This window comes from Dendropsophus ebraccatus, chromosome 8 (genome assembly GCF_027789765.1).
Source record: "Dendropsophus ebraccatus isolate aDenEbr1 chromosome 8, aDenEbr1.pat, whole genome shotgun sequence".
Taxonomy (NCBI): domain Eukaryota; kingdom Metazoa; phylum Chordata; class Amphibia; order Anura; family Hylidae; genus Dendropsophus; species Dendropsophus ebraccatus.
The window spans coordinates 8,859,573-8,873,137 of record NC_091461.1 but is presented as its reverse complement, the minus strand read 5'-3'; the positions used below and the strand labels follow the sequence as shown (position 1 = coordinate 8,873,137).

At 44.2% G+C, this 13,565-nt stretch overlaps 1 protein-coding gene across 10 annotated transcripts in view; it reads left to right on the top strand.

Annotated features, from left to right (window-relative positions):
* The window catches only part of TCF7L2 (transcription factor 7 like 2), a 178,960-nt gene that overhangs the window by 95,525 nt on the left and 69,870 nt on the right, over window positions 1-13,565 (top strand). For all 10 annotated transcript variants that reach the window (XM_069979772.1, XM_069979773.1, XM_069979770.1 and 7 more), the window contains one exon: window positions 3,286-3,369. In XM_069979772.1, coding sequence (XP_069835873.1) covers window positions 3,286-3,369 — 84 coding nt within the window. The remainder of the gene's footprint in view (window positions 1-3,285; window positions 3,370-13,565) is intronic.

Below are 13,565 nucleotides of genomic sequence, written 5' to 3'. Positions count from 1 at the left end.
GAGTGTGACAGCGGAGTGTGGCGGTGTATGTGCGTGTCACACTGCGGCTGAGGTGCAGCAGAGGCAGAGCGGCGGGGGGCACTGACATTTACTGAAAGTATTTGCCTCTCCTGAACACCATGGGCTTTTCTGTGGCATCTGGATTCATTTAGCTCTCACGGCAGTAGGGCTGAGTCTCATATCCGCCAACCCGTAATGTTATATAGGCAATGATCCTGTTCTGTCTTAATGTAATTGAAAATTATGCATGTTGTAGACTCTGAGCGCTGAAATGTAGACTCGTAAAAATCTGCGGTTCAGGTAGCCTGTGGAGATTGGATTTGGCAGACAATGAAGCTTTTATGTAGAGTAAGAATTACAAACTACCGCCTGTATATTATATTCCGGGCAGCGTCACTTGTGGACCTGCAGACTTCAGGCCAGACGTCTCCTGAGCACCTCCACTGCTGGAGTGACCCGCACCGCCGGGCGACAGATTACAATCACACCCTCCACAGGACACCTCTGAGTGCCTAATCCCCAGCCGCACTGATCCCCAGCCGCACTGATCCCCAGCCGCACTGATCCCCAGCCGCACTGATCCCCAGCAACAGATTCCTAAAGAAATCGCCTTGATGGGCTGAATGTTATACAGAGGAGGGACGTACAGCCTATTCCTACAGGCCGGCACCCAGGAACTCACTGACAGGCTGCGGCTATAACAGGCTATATGTAGGGACAACATGGCTTATACAGGGACAATGGTCTGTCTGTAAGGACCACATACTGCATAGAAGGGCAATGGTCTATAGGGATACACACAGGGACAATGATCTATCTAGAGGCATATATGCAGGGACAGTCATTATCTGAAGGGATACTTGCAGGGAAAGTCATCTTTCTGTATGGATACATGCAGGGACAATGATACATCTGTAGGGATACATGCAGGGACAGTCATCTATAGGGATATATCCAGGCACAGTCATTATCCGTAGGGATACTTGCAGGGACAGTCATCTATCTGTAGGGATATATGCAGGGTCAGTCATCTATCTGTAGGGATACATGCAGGGACAGTCATTTATCTGTAGAGATATGCAGGGACAGTCATTATCTGTAGGGATACATGCAGGGACAGTGATACATCTGTAGGGATATATCTAGGGACAGTCATCTTTCTGTAGGGATTTTTTCAGGGACAGTCATCTACAGGGATATATGCAGGGACAGTCTTTATCTGTAAGGATATATGCAGGGACAGCCATCTATCTGTAGGGATACATACAGGGACAGTTATCTATCTGTAGAGACATGCAGGGAAGTGATACATCTGTAGGGATACATGCAGGGACAGTGATACATCTGTAGGGATATATCCAGGGACAGTCATCTTTCTGTAGGGATTTTTTCAGGGACAGTCATTTACAGGGGTATATGCAGGGACAGTCTTTATCTGTAAAGATATATACAGGGACAGTCATCTATCTGTAGGGATACATGCAGGGACAGTCATCTATCTGTAGGGATACATGCAAGGACAGCGATACATCTGTAGGTATTCATGCGGGGACAGTGATACATCTGTAGGGATATATGCAGGGAAAGTGATACATCTGTAGGGATATATGCAGGGAAAGTGATACATCTGTAGGGATATATGCAGACACAGTGATACATCTGTAGGGATATATGCAGGGACAGTCATCTATCTGTAGGGATGCATGCAGGGACAGTGATACTTCTGTAGGGATACATGCAGGGACAGTCATCTATCTGTAGGGATACATGCAGGGACAGTCATCTATCTGTAGGGATACATGCGGGGACAGTGATACATTTGTAGGGATACATGCAGGGACAGTGATACATCTGTAGGGATACATGCAGGGACAGTGATACATCTGTAGGGATACATGCAGGGACAGTCATCTATCTGTAGGGATACATGCGGGGACAGTGATAGATCTGTAGGGATACATGCAGGGACAGTGATACATCTGTCGGGATACATGCAGGGACAGTGATACATCTGTAGGGATACATGCAGGGACAGTTATCTATCTGTAGGGATACATGCAGGGACAGTCATTTATCTATAGGGATACATGCAGGGACAGTGATACATCTGTAAGGATACATGCAGGGACAGTGATACATCTGTAGGGATAAATGCAGGGACAGTGATACATCTGTAGGGATATATGCAGGGACAGTGATACATCTGTAGGGATATATGCAGGGACAGTGATACATCTGTAGGGATACAGGCAGGGACAGTGATACATCTGTAGGGAGACATGCAGGGACAGTAATACAGCTGTAGGGATACTTGCAAGGACAGTGATACATCTGTAGGGATACATGCAAGGACAGTAATACAGCTGTAGGGATACTTGCAGGGACAGTGATACATCTGTATGGATACATGCAGGGACAGTCATCTATCTGTAGGGATGCATGCAGGGACAGTAATACAGCTGTGGGGATACTTGCAGGGACAGTGATACATCTTTAGGGATACATGCAGGGACAATGATACATCTGTAGGGATACTTGCAGGGACCGTCATCTATCTGTAGGGATACATGCGGGGACAGTGATACATCTGTAGGGATACATGCAGGGACAGTGATACATCTGTAGGGAGACATGCAGGGACAGTGATACATCTGTAGGGATACAGGCAGGGACAGTGATACATCTGTAGGGATACATGCAGGGACAGTAATACAGCTGTAGGGATACTTGCAGGGACAGTGATACATCTGTAGGGATACATGCAGGGACAGTCATCTATCTGTAGGGATGCATGCAGGGACAGTGATACTTCTGTAGGGATACATGCAGGGACAGTGATACATCTGTAGGGATACATGCAGGGACAGTGATATTTCTGTAGGGATACTTGCAGGGACAGTGATACATCTGTAGGGATACATGCAGGGACAGTAATACAGCTGTAGGGATACTTGCAGGGACAGTGATACATCTGTAGGGATATATGCAGAGTAAATGACCTGTCTGTAGAGACATGATATGTACAGGGTCGATGTCCTTTAAATAGTAATAAATGTGTGGACTATGTTCTGCATGTAGTGTTCTCGGTATAGTGATACATCCATATGCTATAGCTATGGTAGCCATTATGATGATGATGAATGATGTCTGGGTGTGTGCGGGGACATGATGAGAAATGACTGCCTGGATCTGGTCTTCTGAGATGCTTGGAGTTCTTCTCAGTCTCTATTCTTTCCATTACACCATTGCATCATTATACTGACATCTCCTTCTTCTCCCATCCAGTACTTACAGATGAAATGGCCGCTCTTGGATGTGCAGAGTCGACAAGCAATGAAGGACGCCAGGTCTCCATCTCCAGGTCACATTGTAAGTCATCATCCTCTTCATCAGACTTTTGTGTTGGATTTTTAGAATATATTATTAGTGTTGGTTCATAGAAGAACTTCTGAGGTTGTCACCCGTGACCATACAGCATAGATTCAAGTGTGATGTAAGCACGGTCAGTGTGATGTCGTCATTAGAGGAAATCTCACTATATAGCAATGATAGAATAAATTTTTTCTTGCCCCGAAAATAAGCCTTGATTTTGCAGGGGTTTTTTCTAAGAATTTTTGGTGATATTTATATCTAATTTCCCATTTTTCTATCTATATTATAAAATAATCCTGATATCTTGCAGTTTTCATTCTCAACCCCAGGGGTTAAATCTAAGCTGAGACTTCCTATTGTGTCTGTGGTGATAAGAGGAGGCTGCTGTAAAGTGATCTGTACAGCATTGCAGCGTCATGTGACACCAGTAGATAGAGGAGACAATAGCAGCTCCCTGGGGAATGACCTCTGCACAGGTCACAGAGCGTGCTCAGTAATATTTCACATTCTTCTCATGGGGACAGAGTCTGTCTATTGTCATCTATGTCCATGAGTCTTGCTGTAAAGCATGTCACTAAATGCTGTTAAGAACAGTGAAATAAAAAAAATTACAGTCAGAAAATAGAAACAGATTAGAATTAAAGAACAGGGTTTAGTAAAAGAAAATTAAGTCATGCAACATCACAGAGATGGATAATATGCATGCTGTAGCTCCCAACCATCCTGGACAAGTGCCCTCCTGCAATGGCTGCACAAAATCCATTGCACACCTGAGTCCGGTCTAAGGTTTACTTTTTATTGGGGGGGGGGGGGGGGGCGGACGACAGATGCAAAAACGTATACAATTATGTGCAATCTGTTTGGATAAGTTTTGTCCATAGACTGCCATAAAAAGAAAGAACGGATCAAAACGTAGTTTTTTTTTTACTTTTTTTTCTGTGCACACATAAACAAGGCTATGTTGGTCCGGTAAAAGTAATCATGTAAAAACGGATACGTTCAACGCAGTGTGAACCCATCCTTACTCTGTGGGAGGAGCTTAGTGGTCACATGCCTCTGACACGGAGGGACTGACACCCATGTGCAGGCGTGGGAAAATAGTTGTCAGGGATAAACACGGGAATAGTGGAGTTTTTCTCTCTCTGTCATCTCGTCTGACACGTCTTGGCGTCTAAAGAGCGAGCTGTGAAGCGGGTTTCATAGACATCTGTATTATTTAGAGGGAGCGGAGGGTGCGAGGTGCTTGTTACGTCTTAGCCGGAGATCGGGGCATACTGCTTGTCTGCCGGTGTTTTTGTTTCGGCCTGACCCCATTGTTGGGTGCGGGGGCTGTGCCGCTATGCCCCTCACAAGTCATTACCTTGTGCTCGCTCCCCACTGCCAAGTGCTTTCTCCATGAGATGCCGAGAAAAGAATGACCCTATTATAATGCAAATCTGCTGCTGGCCAAATATCTCTGCAGCAGGTGATCGGATACTAAACCTGGAGGAACACAAGCTCCTTCTTGTTAGAAAATTTTCCCATAAAGGCGACGGCCTTGACTACAAACACCATCCATAATTAAGTGGTAATGACTGTGGGTGCGGGCATTTCCTGCCTTTTAATGACCAGCTCGGGGGCCCGTGGACTGAGGAGTCCGCGCCAATCATTAAAATTTCGCCGAAAACGAAGTCACATCCTCTCCAGCCGATCGGCAGATCTAGAACCCTGCTCAGCCGGAGGAGAGACGCTTTTGAAGGTTTCTCTGATGAACCTTGGGCATTTTTAACGTGTTAGGCTTCTGACATTGAAATAATTGCAATAAGGCACTCTAATTACCGAGCCGCCCGCGGCCAGAGAGACGGAGAGAGGGGGAGAGATCGCCGTGGTGCCCAAGGTGCAGAGCTGGCTGGCGAGGAGGCCGGGGTCCGCGGGGTCAGCTGCACATTCTCATTATTGTACCGCTTAAGGTGGAGGAAATTGTCATGCAGGAATAGTGAGAGTCCAGCGCCTGCCTGCAACTTTGTTAGCATGATGTCCACCAGATGCAGGAACGGCAGTCCTGGTGGCCAGGCTCTGTAATGCGCCTTCTAATTGGAATGTTCTGGAGCAGCCATGTTACCGTAGAAAGTTATTGCTTCAAGTGGATGAATGAGTTTTGACATGTAATCCGTCGGTCTAGTGCAATGTTTACTGTATCTATGTGTCATATTGCAGATAGATAGATAGGAAGGGGGATAATCTCCTGCAACACGGCGTCCTTTGTCATGTATGACTGATGGAGAAGAAGGTCGCATGTGGTTCATGGTCCTGACCTCAGGTTTACTGTAATCATGGCGGCTGTGAGAGTGTGAGAACATGTGAGGATGAGTATACAGAGAAGGAGTGGTCACCCTGGAGTGTGGTACACAATATATACATGCAGTGCCTTATGATTGCCACTAGATAGACTTGTACTTGTACGTAGGGGGCAGTATTATAGTAGTTATATTCTTGTATATAGGAGCAGTATTATAGTAGTTATATTCTTGTATATAGGAGCAGTATTATAGTAGTTATATTCCTGTATATAGGAGCAGTATTATAGTAGTTATATTACTGTATATAGGAGCAAGTATTATAGTAGTTATATTCCTGTATATAGGAGCATTATTATAGTAGTTATATTCCTGTATATAGGAGCATTATTATAGTAGTTATATTCCTGTATATAGGGGCAGTATTATAGTAGTTATATTCCTGTATATAGGGAGCAGTATTATAGTAGTTATATTCCTGTATATAGGAGCAGTATTATAGTAGTTATATTCCTGTATATAGGGGCAGTATTATAGTAGTTATATTCCTGTATATAGGAGCAGTATTATAGTAGTTATATTCTTGTACATAGGGGGCAGTATTGTAGTAGTTATATTCCTGTATATAGGAGCAGTATTATAGTAGTTATATTCCTGTATATAGGAGCAGTATTATAGTAGTTATATTCCTGTATATAGGGGCAGTATTATAGTAGTTATATTCCTGTATATAGGAGCAGTATTATAGTAGTATATTCCTGTATATAGGAGGCAGTATTATAGTAGTTATATTCCTGTATATAGGAGCAGTATTATAGTAGTTATATTCTTGTATATAGGAGCAGTATTATAGTAGTTATATTCTTGTATATAGGAGCAGTATTATAGTAGTTATATTCCTGTATAAAGGGAGCAGTATTATAGTAGTTTTATTCTTTTGTATAAGAGCAGTACTATAGTAGTTATGAATATATGAGCAAAAATAATCGAGCACTCACCAATCAGAAGAAATGCAAGTGGGTTTTATTTAAAAAACAAAAAAGCAGGCTCTGGCAAGGAAGGGGGAGGATGGAGAGAATTGTGCAAATCTTGGTACCAGTAAATGTAAAATCAGTAGCTTAGATTCACCACTAGGGGCACCGTTTTCTGTATGGATGTTATGGAACCTGCAGGTATAGGACCCTAAATACTATATTAGCTTATTGAACCATCTCATTTCAGTACTGTCGCTACCTGTAGTTTTCTTGATCTCTACAACCTGAATTCTCAGTCCTGTCCGCTGTATAATATAGCTTGTGATTCCCGCTGATGGGAGTGATGTCAGCACTAGGAGGGATTTTTGTAACATGTTCTGTATAGTAGCTGTAATGTAGAGATCCATCCAACCCATACAAGAATCTTGGGAATAATTGTGTAATGCAAATTAGCATAACCCCTCCCCCTTTAGAGATGTAATTCTTGGCTTAGCGCTTCAGTGTGAGTGACGCTACTGTAATCCAGGAATTTAGGAGATTCCCAGGGATTCTCTTGTGCACAATTACAACGGGATTCCCCTATTCTGCGGAGTGTTCCTTTAATGTAACGTGTAGCGTTCTGGTTATGGATACAGTGTAACGGTTGATACGCGGAGGGTCCTGACAGCTCCTCTCCTCACCTTGTGAGCTGCCCCGGGTCCGCCTGCACCCGCCTTCCCCCAGCAGCCAGCTCCTTTTATTTTTGGCCCGGCTGCTGAGCGTATAAATCAGATGGCACTTCTGCTTCTGCTATTAGTTTTTGGCAGCGGAGGGAATGAAGCTTTACTTAAATCCCCAGCAATAGTAATAAATTAGGAGTTTAACATGAATGAGCGCGCTGACACCTGGAGGAAAAACAACATTTACAGTTCTTCTAAGTGTGCGAGATCTGGGGCACAATAGTGCGAGCCGCTCTCTGGGCCTCCACCTATCACCAGCAATGGCCGCCTCACACCCTCCCTTCTGTGTGTTGCACAGAGGCGGTCTGATCGGTTTTAAGCTGCGGTCAATGTGGTTTGTGACTTGCGTCTTTCTCCAGTCTTCACCTCTCTTTCTCGGTTTAATTTCATGCCGTAAATCTACAGTAGCCAAGACTTCTTAGAAATCCTTCTGTACTCGGCTGACCGAACATTCCTTGTATAATGGGGACCACACCGATCCACTTTTGGAACATTATTTTAGACTTTCAGACACGTATCTGGTCATTCTGGCTATATGGGTGTCATAGTTTGGGGGTTTCCCTGTGAAGATATTAAGGGGAACCAATCTTGAGGATTTAGGGTGCCAAGTTACTTTAAAGCTGCACTGTTTCCTACTTTATAAACTACTTGTTTGCCCTTGCTTCAGTCTCTGCGAAAAGTAGTTCCTTCCCGTGCTATATAGTGCTAACTAGTCAACTGGGTGGCATCTCTCCATTACCTAGTCACGGATCCTGTATTGTAATCACTCCCCTCCGCAATGTTACCCCGCCTCTCTGGGTGTGAGTCCCAGGCTACGACCCTGCTACATCATTCAGAGGCGGGGCTACAGCTCAGGGGGAGGGACTACTACCCAGGAACCATGACTAGTAGAGGGAGAGACGCCACCTACATGACAAGTTAGAGCTGATTTGCATACAGAGCGGGAAGGAATAAAACTATGTTTTTGGGGAGACGGAGGCAACAGCAAACATCAGTTTATATGGTAGGAAATACTGTAGTATTCTTCAGAACATCATTATTCTAACCCTTAATCCTCATGATTGGTTGTCTTTAACTGCTGCCCTAGAGGATCATGTGTTATTTTGATATCAATAACTTGTGTATATATTTATTTGGATCTGCTCGTCCAGCCCTGGTTATATCAGTCAATCCCGTACAGGAAGGGGAAGTGTTCTAGATCAAGGTTCCCCAATCAGCACTTGCAGTAGGACAATACTTTGCAGTTGTTGGACGGTATATGCGTGTGCAGAAATTGCACATCAGCAAGAATGCGATCTAGTTTATGCCTAAAAAAAATCTATGACCCGCTATATAGACGACGTTTATTTTTACAGATTTATCAGTATCATTTAAGTGAGCCGAGAACATGCTGTTGTGCTGAACATGTTAGTGGGGGGTAGGGCGGTTTAGAGGTTTATTGTGATATAAAACCGTAATGCAGCAGAATCCCCTCAGCTTGGAATGGGATCGGCTGAGATTACGGAGAAAATGCCGCGTGACTCCCAAGTTGGAGGACACATTTTCTTGGCTTGTATTTCCTGCATGTGATTTTAAGATACACCAATCTTTTCCTGGCCGGGTTCCCACGCAGTGATGTAGAGAAGGGCGAAGACTTTCTAAGAGATTTTTATGTTCCACTTGCGGGGGGGATTCCACATAAAGTTCTGGACGCAGCAAAAATCTCCTGTAACCGAAGAAGTTTCTACAATGAAAGAGTTAACAGCCATTATAAAGAACAGAACCCTGTAATCCTATTTCCCACCAGAGCTGTACTGGCCATGTTACCTTTTCCGGCCATTAACAACTCCAAAAATTACATTTCACGATTCTAAAGCTTCATGGGGGGTCTTCTCATGTGGTGCGTCCATGACTGGGGGTAATATCCTGTCCTTATCTTGTGGTAGGGGGTTACTGGCGAGTGGGGAATACCTTCTAGGGTGAAAAGTTCAACACCCTCTCTCGACACATTAACATTGGGGTGGTAGTCTTACCTTTTCTAATGACTGTTTCGTAAAGGAGGGTTGGTAACTCTTATTCGGATGGGAAAGGGACACCTGGAGCGTCCTTTATTAATGTTGTTGAGTTTGGATTAGTTTACCCAGTTGAGGGGTCTTCTCATGGGAGTCTTCTCTTTTGGTGTATCCATAATTTCAGGGTATTCAACTTGCATTAAAAGTAGTTTGGCACAGTGGTATGGGAGCGGTTTTGCTTTTTTCAGTTGTTGCCCAATGGGAAACCAACTATATCTTAAATTCAGTATCACAAGAGAACGATGGGAACCCTTATTGGGATTGGTCGCCTGAAGACCAGTGGTGTGCAGCATAGAATGGTACATAGTTAGGTTTTGGTGTAGCTGTGTTGAAGTATGGTGGTGGTGGTGGTGGTGTCTCATCACTAGTACATCACTGACTTATGATAATATCCTAATCTTATGGCTTGTGGTTGTTATTTAGAGGTGAAGATCTTCTAGGGTAAAATGTTCTTTGCTGGCACAAGACATCAGGATGGCAGTCTTGCTTTTCACATTGGGTCATAGTCTGAGACACCCATCCTTCCTGAATTCTCCAAGGGTAATGGTGGTTAGTCTTATTTTGGGGAGTCACACCAGTTGGGGGCAGCATTGACTGGTACATAGTTGGGTTTCTGCATTGTTGGCCAGTTTGTACTTCTTTGACACACAGTTAGGGCCAATTTAACTTCTTCAGAGACCCGGCAATCTTACATCAAGCCATAAAGTTTTTGGTGATGTCATCTCTTCGAGTCCTGTCATCTGGTTGAGTCTTCTAACATGTCATTGTCTCCAGTGGTCCCAATGGTATTCATCGATTCTTGAGCTGACATTGTAAAAATATTAACCCTTCAGAGACCTGAACCCAACTAAATCCCCTCAAACCTTCCATCAACACAGGCCCTCTGCCAATCCATCCGGCCCGGACCTGTCTGGCACCTTGAACCCGAGTGGTGTTTGCAGTAAATCCTAAAGGTTTGCTTCCTTTGTGCAGCCCATTGTGCCAAGTGTCTTTCGACATTAGCTTTACCGCCCGTCTCATAATGGATGTGCGGGTAATGCTTTTGAATAAATGCAATTCAATTGTCTGCTGCTTATAAACATAATGTGTGAATCATTCAGCGCGGAGCGGGATCATTGTAGGGCCTTGAAATAATTCCAGCGGTTAAGAGCTGTTAGTCTCAGCTCAAAACCGACTTCATTCAATTTGCGTTGCACATGTAGTACAATGCACGACTATTGAATGGCGCTGAAAGGTTCCTCAGTAAGCTTTGTAACCAAATTGTATTCTTCACCTTCCATATACTGAGCAAGGCTGACTTTGTCAGAGACCAAATTAGCTGTAGGTCGTATGTACATTCAGCATTGACTGTGATAGAAGCCTTCCATCTTATCGGGCAGGATTATCTCATTGTTTCCCCCTATGAGTGAATAGAAGACCTTCTGCATAATACTTATACCCTGCCCCGGGCGGTGCAACCACATGGAGCGCTCAGTCCCCCACCTCTTTCTTGTTTGTTTATTATTCTGCAGCTTTTTGTTTTGTGGATACAATGTATCAAGTCTTTCCGGTGGCGTCAACAGCCAAGTATCTGAAATAGGTGCGGACCCTGCAGGTTTCAGCCACCGAATGTAAAACTACAAGCGTCAGGTCAGCAATGGGTTAAAGGGACAGTGTCATCAGAAAATGACTTATTGTATAAAAAAAGTTTTTATATTAAACATATTTTAAAAGAATTTTGAGTGACATTTTTTCCAATTTTCTATGGTGATAAGAGGAGGCTGCTGTAAAGTAATCTGCACAGCATTGCAACATCATGTGACACCAGTAGATAGAAGAGACAATAGCAGCTTCCTGTGGAATGAGCTCTTCAAAGGTCACAGAGCGCGCTCAGTAATGTCTCACATTCATCTCAAGGGGACAGAGTCTGTCTATTGTCATCTATGTCCATGAGGTTCACTGTAAAGTTTGTCACTAAATCCTGTTAAGAACAGCCCGGGCAATATGGCCGCCCCCATAACAATGTACAAATAGTTAAATAAAAAAAATTACAGTCAGATAATAAAAACAGATTAGAATAAAAGAACAAGTTTTAGTATCTGACTCTAATCAGTAAAAGAAAATGTAGGCGACACATTCCCTTTAAATGAGCCGGAGACGATCTATAGACGACGTCCCAAGAGAATGGTACAGTCTGAAAGTCATGTAATCCCGCATTCTGATTGGCTGTAGTGATCGGCTAGCTTTGCCTGGATTAGTGGGTGTTGGACTGTGTAAGTCATTATATGATCTCTGTACATATCCCATTTTATGTATGGGCAGACAGACGGCTCAGGTTGCTTAGTCTGGGGGGATCATGGCGAGTCTTGTTACAGCCATAAAACCTGGGCTGCCCTTCTATACACAACCAGGCGTTCCATAGACTTCTCGGACAATACGGATGCTGGAAAGGAGGAAAAAGCTGAGTGTAACTAAGTGATTGTAACACAACAGGCTTTATACCCGTAGCCTCCATGATGGGTGAGCCTCCAGTGCTGTGACTGGCTATCCTGTATAATATGCTGCCATCTAGTAGACAGCAACACATAGAGCCAATAGGATTCCCCTCCCCCAATGGTCAGGGGTAACTAGAAGTCATATATTTCATCAGCCCCTGAGTGACCAGAAGCCTGTATGATGCCCTTTAAGATCAGGAACAGCTAAAATAGTATTATAAGATGTGGCCATCTAGTAGTCAGGTGGTGACCAGTAGCTGCATTGCTTCTATAATATATCACCCTCTAGGGGCCAGAAAGGAATATAGCCTGTGTGGTATATGGCTCTCTAGTGGTGACCATAATGTGTGGTATACTGCCCTCTAGTGGTGACCATAATGTGTGGTATACTGCCCTCTAGTGGTGACCATAATGTGTGGTATACTGCCCTCTAGTGGTGACCATAATGTGTAGTATACGGCCCTCTAGTGGTGACCATGATATGTGGTATACTGCCCTCTAGTGGTGACCATGATGTGTGGTATATGGCTCTCTAGTGGTGACCATGATGTGGGGTATATAGCTCTCTAGTGGTGACCATAATGTGTGGTATACTGCCCTCTAGTGGTGACCATAATGTGTGGTATACTGCCCTCTAGTGGTGACCATAATGTGTGGTATGCAGCTCTCTAGTGGTGACCATAATGTGTGGTATACTGCCCTCTAGTGGTGACCATAATGTGTGGTATACTGCCCTCTAGTGGTGACCATGATGTGTGGTATACTGCCCTCTAGTGGTGACCATAATGTGTGGTATACGGCCCTCTAGTGGTGACCATGATGTGTGGTATATAGCTCTCTAGTGGTGACCATAATGTGTGGTATACAGCCCTTTAGTGGTCACCGCCATCTACAGTGTTTATATACTCTGTATGGTATACAGCCCCCTAGTGGTGACCTTAATGTGTGGTATACAGCCCTCTAGTGGTGACCTTAATGTGTGGTATACAGCCCTCTAGTGGTGACCATAATGTGTGGTATACAGACCCCTAGTGGTGACCATAATGTGTGGTATATGGTCCTCTAGTGGTGACCATAATGTGTGGTATACAGACCCCTAGTGGTGACCATAATGTGTGGTATATGGCCCTCTAGTGGTGACCATAATGTGTGGTATATGGTCCTCTAGTGGTGACCATAATGTGTAGTATACAGCCCCCTAGTGGTGACCATAATGTGTGGTATACAGACCCCTAGTGGTGACCATGATGTGTGGTATATAGCTCTCTAGTGGTGACCATAATGTGTGGTATACAGACCCCTAGTGGTGACCATAATGTGTGGTATACGGCCCTCTAGTGGTGACCATAATGTGTGGTATACGGCCCTCTAGTGGTCACCACCATCTACAGTATTTATATACTCTGTGTGGAATACGTCCCTCTAGTGGTAACCTTAATGTGTGGTATACGGCCCACTAGTGCTGAATGTGAGGTATACGGCCCTCTAGTGCTGAATGTGAGGTATACGGCCCTCTAGTGGTCACCCCCATCCACAGTGTTTATATAATCACCCTCTAGTGACTATGACTACATATATAATGGATAAAATGTCACTCCCTAGTGGTCAGACATGGTTACAGCAGTTTGTATAATACCTTGCCCTCTAGTGGCGAGGAATAGGTACTACTTCTATATGCATTGTCTCTTTAAGGTTATAT